The sequence below is a fragment of the Rattus rattus genome, chromosome 12 (assembly GCF_011064425.1).
Source record: "Rattus rattus isolate New Zealand chromosome 12, Rrattus_CSIRO_v1, whole genome shotgun sequence".
NCBI lineage: Eukaryota > Metazoa > Chordata > Mammalia > Rodentia > Muridae > Rattus > Rattus rattus.
Window position 1 is genome coordinate 72,252,277 of NC_046165.1, and position 22,172 is coordinate 72,274,448.

General features: G+C 45.5%; 3 protein-coding genes across 3 annotated transcripts in view; all 3 read left to right on the forward strand.

Annotated features, from left to right (window-relative positions):
- Window positions 1-6,638, forward strand: part of Rnase12 (ribonuclease A family member 12 (inactive)) — a 10,237-nt gene extending 3,599 nt beyond the window's left edge. Inside the window, exon 2 of the mRNA XM_032917868.1 lies at window positions 6,149-6,638. Within this exon, the coding sequence (XP_032773759.1) occupies window positions 6,187-6,624 (438 nt within the window). The 5' untranslated portion in view covers window positions 6,149-6,186 and the 3' untranslated portion in view covers window positions 6,625-6,638. The remainder of the gene's footprint in view (window positions 1-6,148) is intronic.
- A 5,766-nt stretch (window positions 6,639-12,404) lies between these two features.
- Window positions 12,405-14,368, forward strand: Rnase11 (ribonuclease A family member 11 (inactive)). The gene is made up of 2 exons (XM_032918408.1): window positions 12,405-12,448; window positions 12,959-14,368. The coding sequence occupies exon 2, from the start codon at window positions 12,981-12,983 to the stop codon at window positions 13,551-13,553; it is 573 nt and encodes a 190-aa protein (XP_032774299.1). The 5' UTR covers window positions 12,405-12,448; window positions 12,959-12,980; the 3' UTR covers window positions 13,554-14,368.
- Window positions 14,369-21,623: 7,255 nt separating this feature from the next.
- Window positions 21,624-22,172, forward strand: Rnase9 (ribonuclease A family member 9 (inactive)). Its single transcript, XM_032917565.1, has one exon. It carries the CDS (start codon window positions 21,624-21,626, stop codon window positions 22,170-22,172), a length of 549 nt encoding a protein of 182 aa, XP_032773456.1.

Consider the following 22,172-nt stretch of genomic DNA (forward strand, 5'->3'; position numbering starts at 1 on the left):
CGTGGGAAGTTGTATCCAACCCTACCACCTTCCAGAAAGCCTCCCTCCTCCACTGTTCTTTGCTTTTCCTACTTGAGTTACTTCTGGGTCCAACCCTCAGTCCAACTTAGTTTCTCTTTGTGTCCGTCCCTTCTGTGACCACAGAAATGGCTGGGCCACGTCTGTTCCAGGTGCTAAATCAACTGGATCTTTGTGGGCAAAGAGGGTGCTGTCCTGAGTCTTCCATGAAAGGTTGTGAAGGAGTCCTTGTCTAAGCGTCTGCTACTTTCTGCTCATTCTCCATGTGCTGCAAGTAGAAGTGGAACAGGAAGAAACATGTGTGTGTGCATTCATGCGTGTATGCGTATGTGCACATGTGTGCATTCATGCGTGTGTGTGTGTGCACATGTGTGCATATATGTGTGCCTGTGCTTGTATGTGTGCTTGTGTGTGTGTATGCCTGTGCTTGTGTGTACGTATACTTGTGTGTACATGTGTGTGTGCCTGTGCTTGTATGTGTGCTTGTGTGTGTGTGTGTGAGCATGCTTTTGAGTTACCTCTTAGGGCTGATTGTATTACACGGCTAGAGAGGGAGCACAGAGTGAACAGCTATTGCCAAAATCTCCTAAGGTGTAGCCAGCAAATAAAGCAAGGGACGCAGAGGCACGATGATAAACTGCAGGCCTCTCGTGGTGGGAAATCATGTTTCCCCTCTTTCCATTTATTTACCTTTCTAATCTGATGAGCATACAGTGCTGTACGGCTCCATCAAAGGAATCCTGCAAAGCCAGCCTTCGGGATGGCTCATCGAGTAAAGCTACCAAAGCTATGCCTGATGACTTCAGTGTCCTCCTGGGAAGTCGTCCTCTGACCTCTCCACGGCCACTGTGGCACAGGCACTACCCTCTCACACACTAAATAATAAATAAATAAGGACCGACAATTACAAAGTGCGCTGGAGAGATGACTTAGACGTTAACAGAACTTGCTTTTCTTTCAGAAGGCCTGAGTTCAGTTCTTAGAACCCATGATAGGTGGCTCACGGCTGCTGCCTGTGATTCCATCTCCAGGGCATCTAACATCTCTCTGGGCATCTGCGCTTAGTTGCACATAGCCTCCCCCCCCCCCTTACACACACACACAGAGTCTGATGTGGTGGTAACACCTCTTTAATCCCAGCATTTAGAATGAAGAGGCATGTAGATCTTTGTGAGTTTGAGGCCATCGTGGTCAACATGTGGTCAACATATTGATTTCCAGGCAAGCCAGGGCTGTAGAGTGATACCTGTCTAAAAAGTAAGAAACAAAACAAACAAACAAAGCAAACAAACAAAAACAAAAACTCTTACAAATTAAAAATAATGCATTTTGTAATCTTTCCATTTCATATTTAAAAGTGAGGTCTCTTTGGATCAGTTGTCCACATGATGCCCTTGTACGGTTAGCTTTTACGGAGCTCAGGGTGCTAGCATCGGTTAGTGGGACAGGAACCAGTTTTAATGATGCCCAAGTGACGCTAGTGGGGTGCTGGTGAGCAGGGAGAGGTCTTGATTTGTTTATTTAAAAAGAAGTTTAGATTTTTCTAAAGCCATGATGATTATTCTAGTCCCTCTTTCCCAAGGAATTTGATCTAATTTTTAGAGGATGGAACTGGTCCAGAAAAGAAAGCCGACCCTGGGAGTGCACAGAGGGGAAGAAGACCCTGGGGGTACTGGAGGGAAGGTTGTCTTCATGTTCCTTCCACTCTGTGCATTTGGAAGGCTTCGGGTGAACCCCCCGGGCAGCTGGTGCAGAGGAGGAAAAGCCAGGTATGAAGTGATCAAAGTGTTCTTGAAGTCAAAAACAGAAAACACTGCCTTCCCGGCCTTAGAAGGGCAGGCTTCGGGCAGTTTCTCCTCATCTGGTCTTTCTTGGGCTCTCAGCCTGCTGCAGTCATTAAGGATATCAAGGACAGTAAGACGCAGCCTCCCACAGAAGGAGCTTGTGTGCCTAGCCTGGGGCTCTAACTGTAGAACCCGGGTTGACTGCCTCCAGTTCAGAGCACCACCTGGCCAAGGTCAGGAGTAGCTTGCCCTTGGGTGTGTGTGGGTCCCACATCTGCTCATTTAGTTGAATAAAGGGGAAAATGAAACAGTAAGTAGGTGGGGAGTTTGAATAGAGCCCAGGAGCTGGTAAAGGAAGCAGTTCGCAGCCCGTGTGGCTGTCAAAGATAACGAACCTCTAAAATAGTTGTGTCTACTTTGGCCCCTGGGCTACCCCAGTGGGAGAAGTTCTTGCGGTCAAGCCTGAGGACTTGATGTTCAGTTCCGGGATCTCCCGTGGTTATGGAGAGAAACGATTTCTCCACGTTGACCTCTGACCTCCTAGGGTTACTTAGATGGCTCGGTGGGAAAAGACGCTAGGGCTGGCAACCCCGGAGTTCAATTCCTGAGATCCACGTGGTGCAAGGAGAGAAGCAACTCTCTAAAGCCGTCTCTGACTTCGACAGGCTCGCTGCTGTATGCACACTCCAAATAAAATAACTAAATACATATAATCACCGCTACCACCACCACCGTCATCGTCAACCCAAAAGGGGTGCCTCATGCCTTTCCTCCGATTCCTATCGTTTTGTTCTATGCGGTCCCTTTGACTCCATGCCCTAAGCTGTTTCGCAGGAACACTTCTCCACTTTTAAATCAGACCCCCGCTTTTGGGTCTGGTACCTTAGGCTAACTCTCCGCTTCCTTATTGCTGGTTTCCGGGAAAGGATAGGAGGCAGAGAGCAGCTTGACACTCCATCAGGGTGTAGCCAGTCATCCTCTGAGATCAGCATTTAAATAGAGCTCAGTAGCTCGGCCTTATAGTTTTTCCTACCAACCCTGTGTTTAAGATAAGAGACGCGGCAACCCTGGGAAGTAGCGACCTGACTTCCTGGTTCTAACCTAGGTAGCTGGCACCACTAAAGGGACAGCGCATGACATCTTTTGCCCATTTGCCCACCCCATAAACATGCTGTGATCTTAGAAGCCGTGGACACCGGGCTAGAGAGGAAAGCACCACTCTCTTCTCAGGATGTGCAGTTTGTGGCGGGGGAGCCAGTCGAATCCTTTACAGTACCAGGTGGCCAGTTATCAACCGGAAACTCGCTTCCTCCAGCCGTGGCCATTTTAAAAGACCCTCCAGGCATCCGGGGACGGAGCTGGCGATGAGCTGTCTTATTCCTGCCGTGTGAGCTCTGGACCAAGACGGTGATCTAGATGCAGCTGGCAGACCAGTGCAGTGAGCATGGCTGGCTGGCTTTCATCTTGCCGTGGATGAGTACCATTCTAGACGTGAAGGTGATTTTTTACCAGCTGGGAGCTATTGCTTGGGAGAGGGGCTACTGACTGCAGTGGCTGAGAGCTGGTGCGGCCACCTTCCCGGCACAGCTTCCCAGTCTTTCGTGTGGGTAGTCGTGCATTTCAGTTTTATGTGAGTTGTTCAGACGGTGCCATCTTTAAAAAGAGAGGGACCGGCGCTTGGTCCTTCTGGCGTCATCTCCATCCCAGATGCCCTTAACCATTGAGACATCTTTCCAGCCTGAGACCTGGCAGAATCTTAAACAACATGGAAATTTATTAGACAGAAAGGGATACCTACGGATTTTCCAGGTCTACTCTGGCTGTCCTATGTAAAACCGCACAGCTCCCATCTTCTAAAACACCTTCCATCGACTGTGTTTATTTTTTCATTGTTGATCTGTATCTACCAGATGTGAGCGCCAAGAGAGCAAGGATGTAAATGTTCTACATAAATATCTTCAAAAAGAGAGAAAGGCTAATGGATCCCATCATGTTCACTGCCTTAGTTACTTTTCTGTAGCTAAGGCGCCATGACCAAGGAAACTTACCAGAGTGTACATGGGCTTGCAGTTTCAGGGGATTAGAGTTAATGACCATCATGGTGGGGAGAATGGCAGCAGTCTGTCAGGCGGGCAGGAATGGTGCTGGAGCTGTGGTTAGGAGTTCACGTCCTGGTCTACAAGCACAAGGCAGAGGTGAAAGAGGCAGAGGCAGAGAGAGAAGGAGCTGGGAATGGCATGGGCTTTGGAAAGCTCAAAGCCCACTTCGAGTGACCCACCTTCTAATCCTTCCCAAGCAGTTCCACCCAACTGGGGGCAACACACTCAAAGTCTACAGGGGCCATTTTTTTCTTTTCTTTTTTCTTTTCTTTCTTTCTTTCTTTTTTTTTTTTTTTTTTTTTTTTCCGGAGCTGGGGACTGAACTCAGGGCCTTGCGCTTGCTAGGCAAGTGCTCTACCACTGAGCTAAATCCCCAACCCCATACAGGGGCCATTTTCATCCAAGCCACCACACTTGTCTTCCTAAAAACAATACCACAGACTGAGCATAGCTCAGTGGCCAAGCAAGCACATATGGTGCTCTCTTGGTCTCTGGGTCTGACCCCAACAAACACATACTTTCCCCACCCCTAGAAACATCTCTCTCTGTCTCTGCCTGGCTGCCACACTCCCTCTCCCTCTCTCTCTCTCTCTCACTCTCTCTCTCTCTCTCTCTCTCTCTCTCTCTCTCTCTCTCTCACACACACATTCTCTCTCTCTCTCACACACACTTAAACATTTACTCCGCACACTAACACACACACACACACACACACACATCACAGTCTCACAAAATACATACACACACACACATATCACATACATTTACAGTCACACACACATATCCACACATTCTCACATATAAATACAATACCCCACATTCATACACATTCTCCCACATACACATTTTCACACATATAAACACTCAACCCCACATACTTACAGTCTCACACACACACACACACACACACACACACACACAGACATTCTGACACCCATATGTGCCCACACTTAGGCATTCATATATGTGCATACTTATACACTTATGTTTATTCCTTGAGACGAAGGCCTATGTCCGAGCAAGATTAAATCAAGTGATGGTTTCTGTCCCTGCGTCAGTTCACCAGATTTTCTTTTTTTTTTTTTTTTTTTGTTCTTTTTTTTTCGAGCTGGGGACCAACCCAGGGCCTTGTGCTTCCTAGGCAAGCGCTCTACCACTGAGCTAAATCCCCAACCCCCAGATTTTCTAAGATGGATGGAGACAGTTTCTCCTATTGCCCCGGTGTCTGGAACCCCACATTTTATTAAGTTCTCATCCACTAATTCTCCACGTGGAAACCAATGAGTGTTTTCTGTTTTGCTTGTCTAACATCTTGTGTCTCAAAGACTTGGCAGAGTCTGGGAACTATTACCACACTCTTCAGGAGTCCGGGGCTTTAGCTGGATGAATGCTAAGTCAGGAGAGTTGTTTTTACCCAACCCAAGATTCCATGTAGGAGTAGGCCATGCTGATACAGGCATTTGGCACTGAGAGGTACACTCTTGTTCTTATTACTCCATGTCTCTACCATGACCTTTCCCCAACTTACATATCTGTTAATGGAGTAGGAAAAATAGCTTGTTCACAGACTTGTGGGGGAGGAACTGATTAAAAACGTAGACAATGAACAATACTGGGGGTGGCATTAAATGTTTCCAAATCAGTCAAAGGATGCCAAATGCTGGCATCACTATTAAATGTTACCAAAGAGTCCACGAGTATGTAATGAGAGCCGATGCAGGACCGACCTGTCTTACCAATGTCTTCCTTGGACACTGAAGTCCCTTCCTCCCCCAAGGCAACCAAGCACACTGTTCTTTGGGTCCCTCCCTTTCTACTCTTTCCTCCTCTGCCCTCCCCACAGTCAACGGCTCCTTATCAGACCTTGTCTAGGAAGAGCGAGACAAAAAGGATTTCCTCACATACATGACCAAAGGGGCATGTTGCCTGTGAAAGCAAGAGCGAAAAGGGCAGGTGAGGGGAGCGAGCAGAAAGGGAAGCAGAGCCCACGCAGAGAGAGAGGGAAGGGACAGACTGCAGAAGACAGTCCTGAGGGCCGTGTGTGGAACTGGGTGGAAAGGAAGCCAGTCAGTAGTAGGAATAAGGGTTTCCTAGGTGGGAGGCACTTGCAGTGTGGTCTTCCATGGCCAGTGTGATTTAAATTAGCAGGAAGGGATGATTTTTCCTGGAGGGCTGGGGCGCAGTCCTGGGTTAAAGCTGGAGGATTCTTACTACACTATGCCCCTTTCTGTGTCCTTTACTTACCAGGAGTTGAAGCCAGGGATGTGAAGGGAATCTTGCCCCTGATGATCCTAATGGTGATCGTTTTCTTGCTGCTTCTCTTCTGGGAAAATGAGCTAACTGAGGATGTTGTGCTGACGTCTATGGAACATTTGCATGTGGACTACCCTCAGAGTGCTGTTCCTCTGAGGTACTGCAACTACATGATTCTACAGAGAGTCATCAGGGAGCCTGACTACACGTGCAGAAAGGTGCACGTCTTCATCCATGAGAGGCCTCAGAAGATCAACAGGATCTGCACCTCCTCCAAGAAGATGACTTGCCCAAACTACTCTGAAATTTTCTGCTTCCAGAGTGACACAAAATTCAGGATGACAGTTTGTCAGCTCACTGGTGGCTCCAAATACCCTGCCTGCAGGTACCAAATTTCTCCCACAGAGGGGTTTGTTCTTGTGACTTGTGACGACTTAGGGCCAGTTAATTTCCAGGGATATGTCGAATGACTTGCCACCAGGACTGAGTGAGATCTTCTCATCCGTTCCCTGAGCTGCTCTGGTTAACCTGAACTGTGGATATGGTGTGACGCTGTGAATGGAAGGGGTAGGTGACTAGTCCTTCTGTTGTAGCTGAGACATAATCATCGGTCCCGTATCAATAAAGACAACTTTGCTGAATTAAATCACAGTCTCCACACGTGTTTTAAGTTTTTGTGCCTTGCCTCTGAGTCATTTGATGGAATTAATAGGAATCTGAGATCAGACTACAGTTAGAGAGTAAGAGTCACTTAGGTGGGACACTCAAGGGGCCACCAACCAAGCACCAAACAAACAAAACCCAGTAATTAGTCTAGATGAACAACATTAAGTCAATATTCTGAAACGCCAAGATGATAGCAAAAATCCCCTTCGTGTAAAATATTTTTGTCTCAAAGATCCAGTATGATAGGGCAGGATTGGAACTGGCCGGGTCACATGAACGTTACCAGCAGAGAAACAGATCATACTGTTTAAATGTTGATTTTGTGAATGAAGGATTATATAGCATGGAGTTTTTTGAATTATGACTTTATGTATTCTTCAATAATCTTATATATTTTTGTTTATGAGAGGAACTTACTTTGTAGCTCTGGCTGTCCTAGAACTCACTATGTAAACCAGGTTGGCCTTGAACTCACAGCGATCTGCCCACCTCTGACTCTTAAGGACTGGGATTAAAAGCCTAGGACACATGCCCAACTCATACACTGTTTTGATCCTAGTCATTCCCTTTGGCCCTATTTCCTTCTGACCTCCCTCGAAGCCACTTAATTGGTTATCTCTTACAAAGTGGTCAGCCTATGCAAATATGTAATAATAATATGCAAATATGTAACAACAAAAGGAGAGATATCAATTTGAGAAGTGGCAAACATGGGAGGGGTTAAAGGGAGAGGACGTGGAAGGGGCCGGAGGAGAGGGAAGAAGGAGAAAAGTGACACAATTCTGTTTTAATTAAAAATACATTTAAAATTATCGACTTCCTGTTCTTTCGTTCTCTTAAAAACCAAACCAAACCAAGCCATGGCATCCCATTTGTGTTGGCCAGCTACTCCTGAGCACGAGATCTGCCCCGAAGTATGACTGCTATACCCCCTGTCACTCCATTAAAGAAAAATGAATTTTCCTCTTCCTTCAGCTATCAATTAATAGTTTGGTTTTTTTTTTTGTTTTTGTTTTTGTTTTTGTTTTTTTTTTTTTTGGCCTGGGAGTGCAACTCTGTTTCCTCTTCCCCTTGAATTGATTTATTTGTTTTATTTTTGTGTATGTGTGACATTTATGTAGTGCCCATGGAGGTTGAGAAGGGGCATCTAGGTCCCTGAAACTGGATTTACGGGTGTTTGTGAGAAGCTGTAAGTTCTGGGACCTGAACCTTGCTCTCTGCAAGAGCCACAGGGCTCTTAACCTCTGAGCCATCTCTCCAGCCCTCCGTCCAGTTATTTTAAAGGAAAAGCGATTGGGGTTACCTCTTATGGGTTTTCTCCTTTAATATATTTTTTTTTTACAATTTATTGAGAAACTCATACACATATACATTGTTTCCATCAAACACACCAAGCTCTCTCTGCTTCTACATCTCTTACCCCCTACATTTCCACACATCGCTTCATGTGTTCTTTTCTTTCTCCACTCAGAGCCTATTTTTCTGTGTCCCACAAAGTTTAATCAGGGCCATCCGTGTCACCCTGATTTTAGAACTAACCATCAGAGCCTGAGCCTGTGGGCTGCCGAGGTTAGCGATAAGTGGTAAGGCCCATGAGTCCTTGTTCCCTCCATAGCTGACTGTTGGGAGGGCCTGACTTCTATAGACTCAGCACCAGGATGCCCAGCTGCTGTAAGTTTGTGATTGTCACAGACAAGTCATATGTAGGAGATGCCATTTTTGCAGTCCCTCTTCCTACCTGATTGATGGCTCTCACTCGCTTCCTCCACAGTGTTGTGTGAGCATATGTAAACCTCTTGCCTACGAATGGACAGCCATTCTTTATTCTCAGCCTCTTGGGCAGCCATAGGTATTTTCATTTACTGATCTTCACCACAAGAACTGAACAAAGCCTTTATTTAAGGCTGAGATAACCTTTGTCTGTGGGTATAAACACAGATATTTAGAGCGTGGTTTAATGCTGTGTCAATTTTGCTAAGAAGCCAGATTAGGTTCCCCTCCGGGGTCTAAGACCTTATTAGTCACGGTTTAAACTATCAGGCAAGCCCCAAATCCAACCAGGAAGCAGTGGTTTACCCCTAACATACCCATAGCAGTCAGGCCACCATTGTAGCAGTCGGTCCATCTTGCATGGCAGATTGGTGCTATATTTCACATCTGCTTGAGCTCATCCACGTCTTAATCCCCCACCCCCAACCCCCAGCATCCGACACAGAATCAGGGAAGACTTTTCCAGTGAGCTTCAGCTCAGTTTCTCTACAACTTTCATCCGCGTTTGAGCTGTCCATGGCAGTAGGGTGGCGGCCAAGAGGAATTGCAGGAGTCTGTATTGGGAGGGGGGCACTTCTGGGGTCTTAAAGACTTTTCCAAAGATAGTTATACAGCTTACACTGCCTCTGCTCCTGTTCGCCAGCTCCTCCTGGGCTCAAAGGAAAAGGAGATTGGAAGGAACGTCAAAGACTGCTCACATAAAGACCGTGGAGAGATGCAGATACAAAAGTCCGAAGGAAGGACTGAGTCTCTCTGAGCTAATGTTTCCCCTCTTTGAAATTCAGAATGAAACAGAGAGTCTTTGAACCGAACTGCAAACTCCCTCGGCTTTTGGGTCTCGTTGTTAAATTCGATGTGTAGGCACCCCACGTTCAGCTACGAATGTGATAACCTACAGCTGGAGGGGAGAGGAGGACAGAGAGAGCCTCCTAATCCTGGAGATTTCATCAAGTCTTGATAATTTTCTGTTAGCATGCTTCTAATAATTAGTTTTTCCATCTATAAAACTATGATAATCTTTGTGGGTTTCTTTCCCCCAAATCTGTTATCCTATAGTTTTATCTCTTAAGTAGTGCAGAAAGCAGCTTTGCTTGAGAAGAGGTATACATTGGAAAAATAATGAGAAATGCAGATTATGGACAAGTGGGGACCAGTCTATGGGGTCATTAATTCTGAGTGATGTAGTCTCAGTCTTGTACGTGGGAAGCAGGACTCAGAAAGTGAGTGGGCCAGAGCAGGGCGAACGGTTAAAGAGCGTGTTCCGTCCTGATCTTTCTTCTCAGTTGAAAGACTTCAGTTGTTGCACCAGCCATTTGGACTTAACTCAAGCTCATATCGAAAGAGGAGGGGCACCTCTGCGGGCTGCTCATTCTGTTTTTTTAAAGACTAATTATGACCGACCAGGAAGGTTTCCAGAGAGGAGGGCAAGTGTCCCAAGTCCCAATTCAAGGCTTGTAAGTCAGAACCTGTCTCACGGCTTTGTCCACACAGAGCACAGCTTCTCCAGATGAATATTGGGTTTTTTTCCCATCTCTGTTGGAATCCCACCGTCCTTGTTGCCCTGGGAAGTTTTGAGCGCTCGCAAGTGAGCAGAGTGCTCAGCCTCTGAACAGAAAGGGAGCAGGGGCAGGTGTGGTGGGAAGAGTGTTATGGGACAGCAGCCTCCGTCAGGAGCAGGGAAAGCAGCCCTTGCTGCTGCTTCCTTGCCCCACCCCTAGGAGTCACTGCCTTTCCCTTTGCCCTTATTCCCTTTCTGTCCCTTTCCTCCCTCTAACTTCTCTGTCCTCCTTAAAAAACCGCTCTTGCAGATAAATGACATCGATCTAGGAATCCGTTTCATGGCATTTTCATTCAATAGAGATCAAAGCCCAATTCAGATAAATTGTGACATTTAGACATCTTTACTTTGGGGTGTGTGTGTGTGTGTGTGTGTGTGTGTGTGTGTGTGTGTGTGTGTGTAATGAACATCTAATAATTTGCAGTCAAGCATAGTAGCTATAATTCTGTTTCTCAAGAACGGGGAGTTCAGCAATGTTCTTCCGCATTTCCTTCCTAGTTCCCTAATGTCATTTCTCCAAAAGGGGTCAATGGCAAAGGATGCAGAGGTTCCAGAAAAATAACTAAGTTGTTTACAGATTCTTCCTCTGTTCAACATCTCCCAAGTCTATGCCTAGGGCACACAAGTTTCAAGGAACACCTGTAGACAGAGTTCCCAGTTATCCACCAACTGTCGGGTATTATAGTACACGCCTGTCATTTAGTGTTCAGGACGCTGAGGCAGGAGGCTCAGTGTTGAGTTTCAGATCAGCTTGGGCAATTTGGCAAGTTCTAGGCCATCCTGTTTTAAATAGTGAGATCCTGTCTTTAAAGACAAGGGAGGGGCTGGAGTGTGGCTCAGGACTTAAGGGCATGTACTGAGGCTCTTCCAGAGGACGAGATCAGTTCCCAACACCCATGCCAGACAGCTTACACTCCTCTAACTCTAGGTCTAGGGAATCTGATGATCTCTTCTGCCTCTCAGAGTTCCTGCATTCACAATTACACACACACACACACACACACACACACACACACACACACACACACACAGTACAAATAACATTTTAATAACGCAAGTTATAAGAGATTCACAGAAATGAGAAGTTTAGTAGACATAAGTGAGATGGATCAAAGAAAAATGCGCAATCTGGATTTGGCTTTGGGGGCTTTCAAGAGGCAGAAAACACCAAAGTTGGGGAGATGGGGGTCTGAGAGATGGCTCTGAGGTGAAGGGCACTTGGTGCTCTTTCAGAGGACTTGAGTTTGGGTCTCATGTAACTCTAGCACCAGGGGATCTGACATTCTTTTCTGGCCTCTTGGACACCCATGGACACATGACATATATAGACACACAGCCATGAATAGAAAATAAAATCAGGGAAACGAAGGATGAATGGAGGCCTCTGGTGTGTTTAGACAAGAAAGGGTCACCCTGATTGATCAGGGCAGCTTTGTCTAGCAAGATCTCTGAGTCCTGGCTGGGATGAGAACAAGAAAGGGTTTGGATTGTGGTCTTCAGGGGCAGATTTCCTGTTCCCAGGGGCAAGGAGAGAAGTGTCAAGAAGTCCAAGGAAGTGTCTTTCAAGTGATGGGTTACAGGATGGGGTGGGGGCACAGGATGCGATTACGAAGGAGGTAATGCAGAACACACGTGGATAGGAGAGACTTTTAAAGGGGAGAGGAAAAGAAGGAGAAAAATCATTCTAGAGTCTGAGAGAGAGAGACTTATCAACACAAATAACCATCGTCTCTGGGACTCGCACTATAGAATGACCAGCACTGGCAGCACTCAAGGTTCTTGACGCTGGTTAACCATGCTATGCTGTTGACAGATCGGACGTGATGTTTGTGCAGGTCGGTGCGTGGAGCTGTGTCTTCTGGCAGTAGTCAGAAAGGATGTTTCGGGATCAGGGAGTTGTCAGCCTTACACCAGTGTGGGCCATACCGGTCACCTAACCGAACAGTGGAAAGACCAGACACAGCGCAACATAAAGAAAGATGTGCTCTCAGAGAGCAAAACAATAAAACACTTTGGGATTAAGGAAATGGTGATGAAGACGTCACAGAAGGAAGAAGAAGCGGGGTGCTTCCTGGTCCCAGGTTCAGACTACCACACACACACTCTGTCCAGTTCCCCTTGAGTGTTCTTGGCCTCTCGATTCCTCCTTAAGCCCACACAAGTCTCTCTACCCCTTTCTTGCCCCTCCTTCCTCGGTTAGACCCAATAGCAGAAACTCTGAGTATGAGACACCGTCTCACTTCCAGCCCCGAAAGAAGCTGGAATCTTTCTCGGCAGCACCCACTTGGCCAAAGGAACCGGTAAAGAGAAAGGTTTGCGACTGCGAATGGATGGGTGGGGAAGTTGAGGAGAGTTAGAGAAAGGTCACTGTCTGCGCTTTGTTCTCATGGCACCAGGTGCCAGGTCCTGTGTGGGCAGAAAGAGACAGCACTAGTGAGCTGTTTTGCATGAGATGACTTTGACCGACGTGGAGACCGTAAACCCTCTCCAGCCAAGAGCAGAAAATAGACACTCGGTCCCGGCACATTAGGCTTAGATCGTGGGTTTTTATGTTTTTTGTTTGTTTGTTTGTTGTTTTGTTTTTTTTCTCCAGATTGGTAAACTAAGGTTAAATGAGATAGAATCAATTGATTGTAAGTGGAGATTTTAACATTGCCGCCGAGGTTCCTCAACTGACTGTGATCTTGCTATCTCATATTTCAATTGCTCCTGTAGGGGTCTTATGTTTAGAGGTCGCTACTAAGAATAGCTACCGTTGCAAGAAGGAAAGCGTCTCGAGTGTATTCTCCTTCCTTTTATCTTTACTACAGACAAGACTACGGTGCTTATGAGATGGCAGCCTTTCTGCTGCTGCTTGTCCTTGGACTGCTTCTTGTAGAGCCTTCCGAAAGCAAAACGAAGGGGGCCAGGGAACAATTTTCCCAGGAAGAGACGCCACCTGCTGCAAAACAGACTCCTGAGGAATCAACAAACTCAACCCTGTCAGATGAAAACATCAGCCTCGGCATATCCAAGCACGTGATGTCTGCCCCACCCCGAACATCCAGAAGGCTATCTTTTGTCATCCCCAAGAGAAATACTGTGAGGAATGGCAGGGACTGTGTACATAGCCCGAGAGTCTGGAGAACAGATGTAGAGGTGAATGAGTCTTGCCAGTTGGACAATAACTTTATCCACGGCTCCATGGATGTGAGCCACGGAATTCCCAAGGCCACCAGCGGCAAGTGCGAACAAACACCTAACCTAAGATACTGTGATAGCTTAGGACTGGAGTGTACCATGTGCAAGGTCCTTGCAGGCCACCAGTGCCCCAGGTACCATGAGCACAGGATAACCTCATTAAAGAGAATCTTGACGGTGCTGACAAGCCATTCTCTGATGAGCTGGTTAGTTACTGGCTGTTAGGTTGGAAATCACAGGCTTTGGGACTAAGGAAGGACTGGTTCATGGTCATTGTTACTTCTACCCTTCTGCTTCATACATCTTTGCTCTGGTACCCGGTGAACACTGTACTAACCCGAGGAGTGACACAAAATAGCCCACTACAGCACAAGCTCATTAAGATTTGTAACTGATCCTAGAACACACACTCCTATTCTCGCTCTCGCTCTCGCTCCCTCAAACTGAATTCCTTCCTAGTTTAGCTATAAAGCTGCCCCAAAGCTGAGGTTGTCCAAGCGGACAAAGGTAAGGAGAGTGAATGAGGGTGAGGTATGCACTCAGTCCTGCTCTTCCAAGGAGGGTGAGCATGTGTGTGCAGCTGAGACTGCCTGCCTCCCACCCAGCTGGGGGTTGCCTGCCCTCCGGGAGATGTCTCAGCGTCCACAGTTCCAGCACTGTACAACCTGCATTCGTCTGCCACTGTTCCTATCTCAGGACTGCTGCAGAGAGAAAATGAAGCTCTTGTCACAGCCAGGCAACGTCTTGCTACGCTAGAGCTGTTCCCTCGGAGGGGGCAAACCATGGGAAATACGGAAAGTAGTGTTGGAGGTGTCAAGTTTACAACACTTTTCAGGCAGGGTTATCTTCAATCTCGATGCTTTCTCTACCAATCGTAAGCCCTCAGAGTCAACAGTGCGTGAAGCACAGACTGTTACTGCAATGTTACTCATAGTTGTGCAAATGTATGTGCCCGTTTGCCCTCTGATGTCTTTCCCTCACCGCAGGACAACTAACTCCCTTTTTAAACATCCTTATTTGAAATAAACGCGTGCAAATGAGTGCTATGTTGCTAAATGCCTTCTCTCGCAGCACGTGGTTCGTGGCGTGTTGATATTCCTGATATTTTTATACTGATACAGAATTCTCATTCTATTGAAAATAGGAGATGCTGGCAGTTAACCACTATAGATCATCGTAACCACATTTGACGTTTGGGGTCTTTCGAGATGGATGCTCTCTCTTGTCAGTGGCTGCGTAACCGGTGCTTGAGTTCACTGCTACTTTGGTTAAGCTGATAAGCAGTCAGAGCTCAATTAGCACTTGGCACGGAGAGGAAAGTGATGTAGGGAAATGCCTGGGTCCTGAAGGATAACTGAAGATACAGGTTGGATGTGTTGGTGAGTCCATTCTAGGGTCACTTTCATGTATGTGGCAGGTCTGGTACTACAGTACACTCACTCTCCAAACAGAAGAGTTGGTTTTCCATCAGCACACCGTTCAAAACGGTCCCTTCTTGGTTCATATTTAGCTCATATACGAGTAACTTCTCTTTTTCACCATTCATTTATAGTGAAGGGGCAAGTCAGCCCCGGAAATAACTATTTTTTGTGTTGTTTCGGTCCTAAATGCAAGAGGCATAGATTTGGCTACCAGAGAAGGCAATGAGAGTAACGGAAGTGAGCTAATGCTGGCTTTGAAAGTGTGTTAGTTCCTTTTCTCGATGTGTTAACGAAATGTCCTGACCAAAGCCGCTGAGGGGGAAAGGTTTTATTTTTAACCCAAGTTAGATGAGTGGAGGTGTCTAAAGCTTGGAGCAGCCCCCAGGAGCAGGAAACAGAGAGCGATAATTGTACACCTTTTAGAGCTCAACTTGCTTTCCCCTCCTTGACTACTCAGGATTCTCTACCCAGTGGTGCCAGCAGTTAAGATGGCTTTTCCCTCGTTGATCAGTGTAATCGAGATCATTTCCACAGGCATGCACAGAGGCCATCGCCCAGGTGAGTCAGTGAACAGTTCCACATCTAGACATTTCTCCTTCCAGACAGAACGTGTGACCATGTGGGCTGCCTGAAGTACTGATCCACTGTGAAGACTTTTCTTTGCTGGTGTCTGCAGGGCTGTCCCTGAAAGGGGTTGTAATGCTGCAGCCTTCCACTCTGGGTGATGTCTGCACAACATGCAAACCAGGCCCTCGGTTTCTCTTTCTCTGTCCATTGTTGATAGTGCACACCCTATGAGGTGACCATGCTTCTACTGCCGTTACCTACTCAGAGAACCACTCTCTTTTTCTCCCCTCCGAACCATCTGACTTGCCCCAGTAACATTGATCCTAGACTCTGGTCCTCCAGAACTGTGGAAAAAAATCAATGTGGTTTTTTTTTTTTTTTTTTTTTTTTTTGGTTCTTTTTTTCAGAGCTGGGGATCGAACCCAGGGCCTTGTGCTTCCTAGGCAAGCGCTCTAACCACTGAGCTAAATCCCCAACCCCTCAATGTGTTTTTTTGTTTGTTTGTTTTTAAGACAAAGTTTCTCTGTAGCCCTGGCTATCCTGGAGCTCACTCTGTAGACATGGTTGGCTTCCAAGTCAGAGATTTGCCTCCCTCTGCCTCCCAAGTGCTGGCATTAAAGGAATGTGCCACCACCACCACCTGGCCCAGTGTATGTTGTATGTTGTTTTAAGGCAACACATTTGTGGAAATCTGTTACAGTAGTCATAGAAACTAATAGAAGGATCATGAAAAATAAAGATTTTACAGTGAATATGTGAAGAGGAGTAATGTTTGCACATTAATCTTATAGTATAGACATATTAGGTTCAAAGAAGGAAAGAAATATTGTGGGTTTGAGTGACTGTATAATCTGGGCAAGAAAACAAAAATAAAAACAGTGGTAAAATAATAATAATAGAGAAGAATTGGACAAGGTTAATATGGGAATAGTTAAAGAACACCTGTGCGCAATTTTCTGACTGACGCAGTGTCGTTTCCCTCCACTATTAAGTTGGCTCTTAATTTCTGTGACTGTTTCGGTATGTACATTTAGAAGGAAGCACCCCAGCATAGGCAAAACTATATTTTATTTACTTGAAGGAATCATAACTGGTCATTTATTTATTAAAGAATTTGTTTGTATCATTGGGCACTCATGGATATTTAAAATCAGAGTGAGGTCTATACTCTAAGACTTATTTAAAACTTTCTGTGGTTTCAGTTTTAGCTTCTAGGGCTCCTTTCAGTCAAACCTAGTGACTTCTTATGACTCTACCTACACCCTCGCCTATGAGGTCATCCACATAGCTATCAAGTCGCTGTAGGCGTTCCTCTGCATCGTGCTGTGGCCTTGACTCTAAGGATTCCTTGTAAGCTTCATGGGTGCTCAGGCTCATTTTGCTGAGTTCTGATGCACAGACGTTTTGTGTCCACACTGCAGCAGCACACAGCAAGCAGATGTGCATTTCATCGAGTCACCCCGGTCCAGCCCGTCCACAGCCTGTCAATCACAGTCTCTTCTGTGAGAATATCTTTGATTGGTTCATGATTGAAGATGCGATTATCCAGTTGTAGACTCCTTAGACTGATTTCTTTCATTTAGCTACAACATTTAATATCCACTTGTGGACTGGTAGCTCGTTACACCTAGTCAGTTAATAGTATTCTGCCTAAGCATGAATTCTTCACTGCTGGTCAGTCTCTCAAGCCTCCATCCCCCGGCTTTGGACACTGTTTTTCCTGCACCCAAATACTCTTAGTATTTAGGACATTATCAAACCTGGACACAAGAACGAGCTAAACACTTCTGAAATAGAACATTTTCATAACCATAAGTATCTCTCATGCTGTTTTTATGTAGACAAAACTTGTCTCCTTTATCTTATTAGTTGTATTTTTATTTTCAAGTTACACACACACACACACACACACACACACACACACCACACATACTTAAACATATAAACATGCATGCATGGGCACACAGATAAACATACCTATATGCACACATGCACACACAAGTGACACATATATACACACAAACACATATACATATATACACACATATAGTGTCTGCCTTTTCTCTAATTAAGAAGTAAGTAATACGCAGTATGCACGGTTGCAAGCTTATGCTGCTCTTGAGTTTCCCTCTTGCTATGCATTGGCTGTCAGAATATTTGTTGGTTTTGCCCTTTACTTTCGATGTGATGTTATGTATCCAGAGAGGTATGATTCCTCCTTGAATGTGGAACACCGTCTACCATAAGTCTTATGTAGGAAGGGTATTTCTTACCTCAAATTATGAAAAAGGGGCTGGAGAGATGGCTCATCGGTTAAGAGCACCGACTGCTCTCCCAGAGGTCCTGAGTTCAATTCCCAGCAACCACATGGTGGCTCGCAACCATCTGTAAGGAGATCCGATGCCCTCTTCTGGTGTGTCTGAAGACAGCTACAGTGTACTTATATAGAATAAATGAATAAATAAAAAAAACTTTAAAAAAATTATGAAAAAGATTTCGTTTTGTTCTCAAAAAAACAATTTTTATCTTTGAAAATTACTTGCTAAGCTATGTAAGTAGAGGCATTCATATGGCATCTTGTGTGTGTGTGTGTGTGTGTGCATTAGTGTGTGTGTGCGTGCATGCAGGTGCGCAGTTTATGTAAGTATATCTGTGTCTGTATGGGATGTATATGTGTGTGTTGTGTGAGGTGTGAAGATCTATAGCATTTTGTCTTCATCTACCCCGTATTTAACCAAAACCCAAATTCGTCAGAATTTTAACCTCACACATTATGTTTTTCATCTTTATTCCATCTCTGACTTCAGAGGGGAAATAAAATACAAAGCAAAACATAGCTAGGGTTGAGTAAGAAGTCCGCTGTGCCTGGGACCACAATGAGTCGCAGGAAAAATGGAGCCTTTTTCTACACAGCACAACCTTCTAAAGACTTTATAGAGCCTCCCTTAGACTTTAAATAGCCAGACGAAGCACTAGTGGAAACTAATTTGCAGAAAGCATGACACATGGGAAGAGATTCTGCCGTCTTTGTGCTGGAGTGGCTTCATTGTTCCAAAGTGAGATATGAAAATACTCTGCCTTTGAATTTGGAAAGTTGACTTTCAATTAATGAGAATTTTTTAGCTTCTTGTAAGTTTATTCTGCCTGTCTCATAAGCTTGAGCACTTAAGCATGCACCTTAGAGGAAGAATTGAGTAACAACATTTACTAGCCACTCTGGATTCAGTTTCTTCAGATTTTCTTCATTCGGGGTGGTCCTCACTTAGGCTATGAGGTGAATGTCTAAGACAAAAAATCATTGCCTCAAAATATTTGTGAAAAAATCCATTTGGTGCGATTACAACCTGGAATTGCCTCAAGAAATGTAACCAAGAGTGCGTGGGATCTTAAAAGTGGATTGTAGTCTTAAAGTCTTTTTTGAGTTACAAAATTTATAGCTGTGAAACCAAGATTATGAAATTAGCAAGGGGACAGGAGAGATGGCTCAGAGGTTAAGAGCACTGACTGCTCTTCCAGAGGTCCTGAGTTCAATTCCCAGCAACCACATGGTGGCTCACAACCATCTGTAATGGGATCCGATGCCCACTGTCTGAAGACAGTGACAGTGTACACACAAATATAAGATAAAACAAATAAATCTTAAAGAAATTAGCAAGAAATAATTCATTCATGAATAACACTTTACTAAGATCTCCTTCTTTCCTCTTACATAATCTACATGTTCACTGAATAAGATGGTGAGGTGAGGGAGATAGGGCTGGTAAGAGGGCTCAGTGGGTCAGGATGCTCTTTGCCAAGCCTGAGGACCTTACTTCAGTTCCGGGAATCTACATGTTGGAAAGAGAGAGGCCAACTCCCACAAGTCATCCTCTGACCTTGACCTGTCACCATGGATCACATGCACCCATACCTCCCGGCATACACAATTAAAATGTAATAATAATTAAAGACTAGGAGGTTGACAGAGTTCAGTCTGATTTCTCCACCCACACAAATGCCCATGGTCCTCACTGGTTTGCTGCTCAGTTCGAGCAGCTCTTTTGTCAACAGTTAAAGTTCTGCTAGGGTTTTCCCCCACAGTCTTGCTTTTGTTTCCTCAAGAAAGGCATGGCTGACTAGTCAGAAATCCCCACGTCACCAATTCACTCAGGTGACGGAGGCAAGGCCAATCAGGAGAGCAATTTTCCTTGATGAAAGAAGGTTGGGGAGGGCTGCACAGTGGGAACACTGGGACCCTAGAAGAGGGTACAAAAGTGACAGTGCCTGGCCCTGGCATTCCACAGAGCACCCACAGAGGAGCACATTTGGTCTACAAAGAAGTGGAGAGGAGGCGGTGGTAAGAGTCTGGTGAAGAGTTTTAACTTCCTTTTCCTGTGCCCCGGGACATCCCTCTTCTTCGAGTCACTACAGTCTCTCTGGTGTTTAAGATAACTCGATAAGGATTTCTCTCCCTGTTAACTAGACACTCCCAGGTTTGCAACTTATAGAAATTGTAATGCGATATATTTGTGGAAGGCCATTTTGTTGCTGAGTTCCCACTAGGTAAACGGGACTGGACTCCATTGATCATGTGTGTGTTGACTTTGCTCACTCTAGCCCAAAGGGCTGCAGAGGCTCTGTGTTTCCCCCTGCAGAGTTTTGAGTTCAGCTCTCTGGCTGTCACAGTGTGATATTGATGGAGGTATGACAAATTATGTGGGGGAGGGTATATGAACAAGTTCCCATGGAAGGACCGACCATTCAACACCACCAGTTGGAAATAGGACTTTTCTTCCTCCCTCTGTACCTCAGAGTTCAGCTTTCCTAGTCTCTCCATTCCCACTGTATGTCCCCCATCTTCTGACCTTCTCTATACATTTCGATGGCCTTTCCTGTCTTCTTTTCTTTTATTTTCTTTTTTTTTTCCGGAGCTGGGGACCAAACCCAGGGCCTTGCGCTTGCTAGGCAAGCGCTCTACCACTGAGCTAAATCCCCAACCCCCTTTTCTGTCTTCTTACCTTCTTTCACATGGGCTAGAGTTTCTTGGTTGCTAACAGCTGCCATTCCAGAGTGAGAAGCTGCTAATAGTAAAAAGGTAAATAGAACCTCTACTCTTTGACCGCTCTGATGTTAGCAATATACATCTTCGTTGTAGCTTATGGTAAGAAGTGTACAACTTCTTACGCTACTCTCTGGGTTACTGTTTTAAGACTTAAATTCACTTCAACAATGTACTTACGAGCTGCTCAGATCCACTCTCTCTTCCTAACTCAGAACGATTTCTTCTCAGTGAAGATGAATACCTCTGGTGTTGAGTTCTAAGTTCAGCAATCCAAACACCCTTTCTCTAAAGAATAGATAACCAAGGGTACAAATGACGTAGGAGACCATAGGCAAATGCTGTCCCTGACGTGCACTCCAAGTAGAGAGAACATCATTGCTTTCCACTGAGAGAAAGATCTCAACGTTTACCTCAGGAGCAGGAGAAAGCACCAAGAAAACAGTAGACGGTACATGAACGACTTTGGAGAAGAGTGGTGTGATATGGCGAAACATGGAGACGGGGCTTAAGACAGGCAGAGCAGGCGGCATCAAAGCAGAAATAGCCAGCAAAGGAGCCAGCTCAGTGTATGTCTACTGTGCCGCTGCTGGCCTTCCCTGGCCTCTTCTTCAAGACATTTGTGGCCAAATGTGAGAAAGAAGAGAGTGAAGGCCTGCGATGGACAGTACTACTCATCAGAGCGAGATCAACAAGGGGAGGCTGGATCATTTCTGGGCAAATTATTAATTTCTGGAACTGGGTGAAATGTGTTTGTTCTGGACAACCAGAGCAGGAGAAGATCCTCCAGGGGGCCACTCTCTTCTCTCATTGTGGGTGTGGTCTGTCCTCTCTCATTGTGGGTGTGGTCTGTCCTCTCTCATTGTGGGTGTGGTCTGTCCTCTCTCATTGTGGGTGTGGCCAGCCTGCTCTACAACCCTCTCCCACCCTTTTACCGATTTCCGTTCCACCTCTACTTCCTCCCACCTCTCTTCACTTCTTCCCACTCCCCTCCCCTAGTTCTGTCTCTCTCTTTCAGATTCCCCTCCTTTATCTGCTACTCAGTACTAACACACTTATTTTAGAGTCAACATTAGGGAGATCTTCAAATGGATTCTGAAATCTCAAGTCTAACAATTTTTCAATGGGCTCCATACTCAGAGTGCCAAACGGTGAGAGTTAGTACACGTGGTCTGTGTGTGGAAATAGAAACATTTCCTCCAAATAGAATGTCTCAATTCTCATGCAACTTTTGTTTCTGCAGGCAGAAAAAATTAATAATAAAAAAAAATGAAGTCTCTGGTCATCAAGTGCACATGGCCTTTGCCATTGCTGTTGTTGCTGCCACTGAAGCTGCAGGGGAACTACTGGGATGAAAAGGAATATGATCTAGAGCCAGGACTACGTGAATTCTTTAGGGAAATTGCGAGTACAGGGCCTACCAAACCACCTACCAGAGAAAGAATCATAGAAATGATCACTGTTGGCGAACGACCTTTGAATGATTTTGATTACTGCAACGCTGAACTCAGGGCCAAGCAGATTCACGATAAGGGGCGCTGCTACCCAGAGCGCTACATTGTAGAAATGTCTTACGGAGAGCTGTCAAAAGCCTGTTATGGTGAACGAGTGCAGTGTAAGAATGGCGTGAAATTTTGCAGAAGAAGCATGCATCTAACAGACGGAGTGCGGTGTGTTTTAGAAAGTGGAGAGCGGATGGCAAACTGCTTGTACACAACCATCCACATGACCGGTTATCCAGTCGTCACATGTCAATGGGACAAAGAATCCCAAGAATTTATTCCTAACTATATACATAATATGTCACTGCCTGAGTAG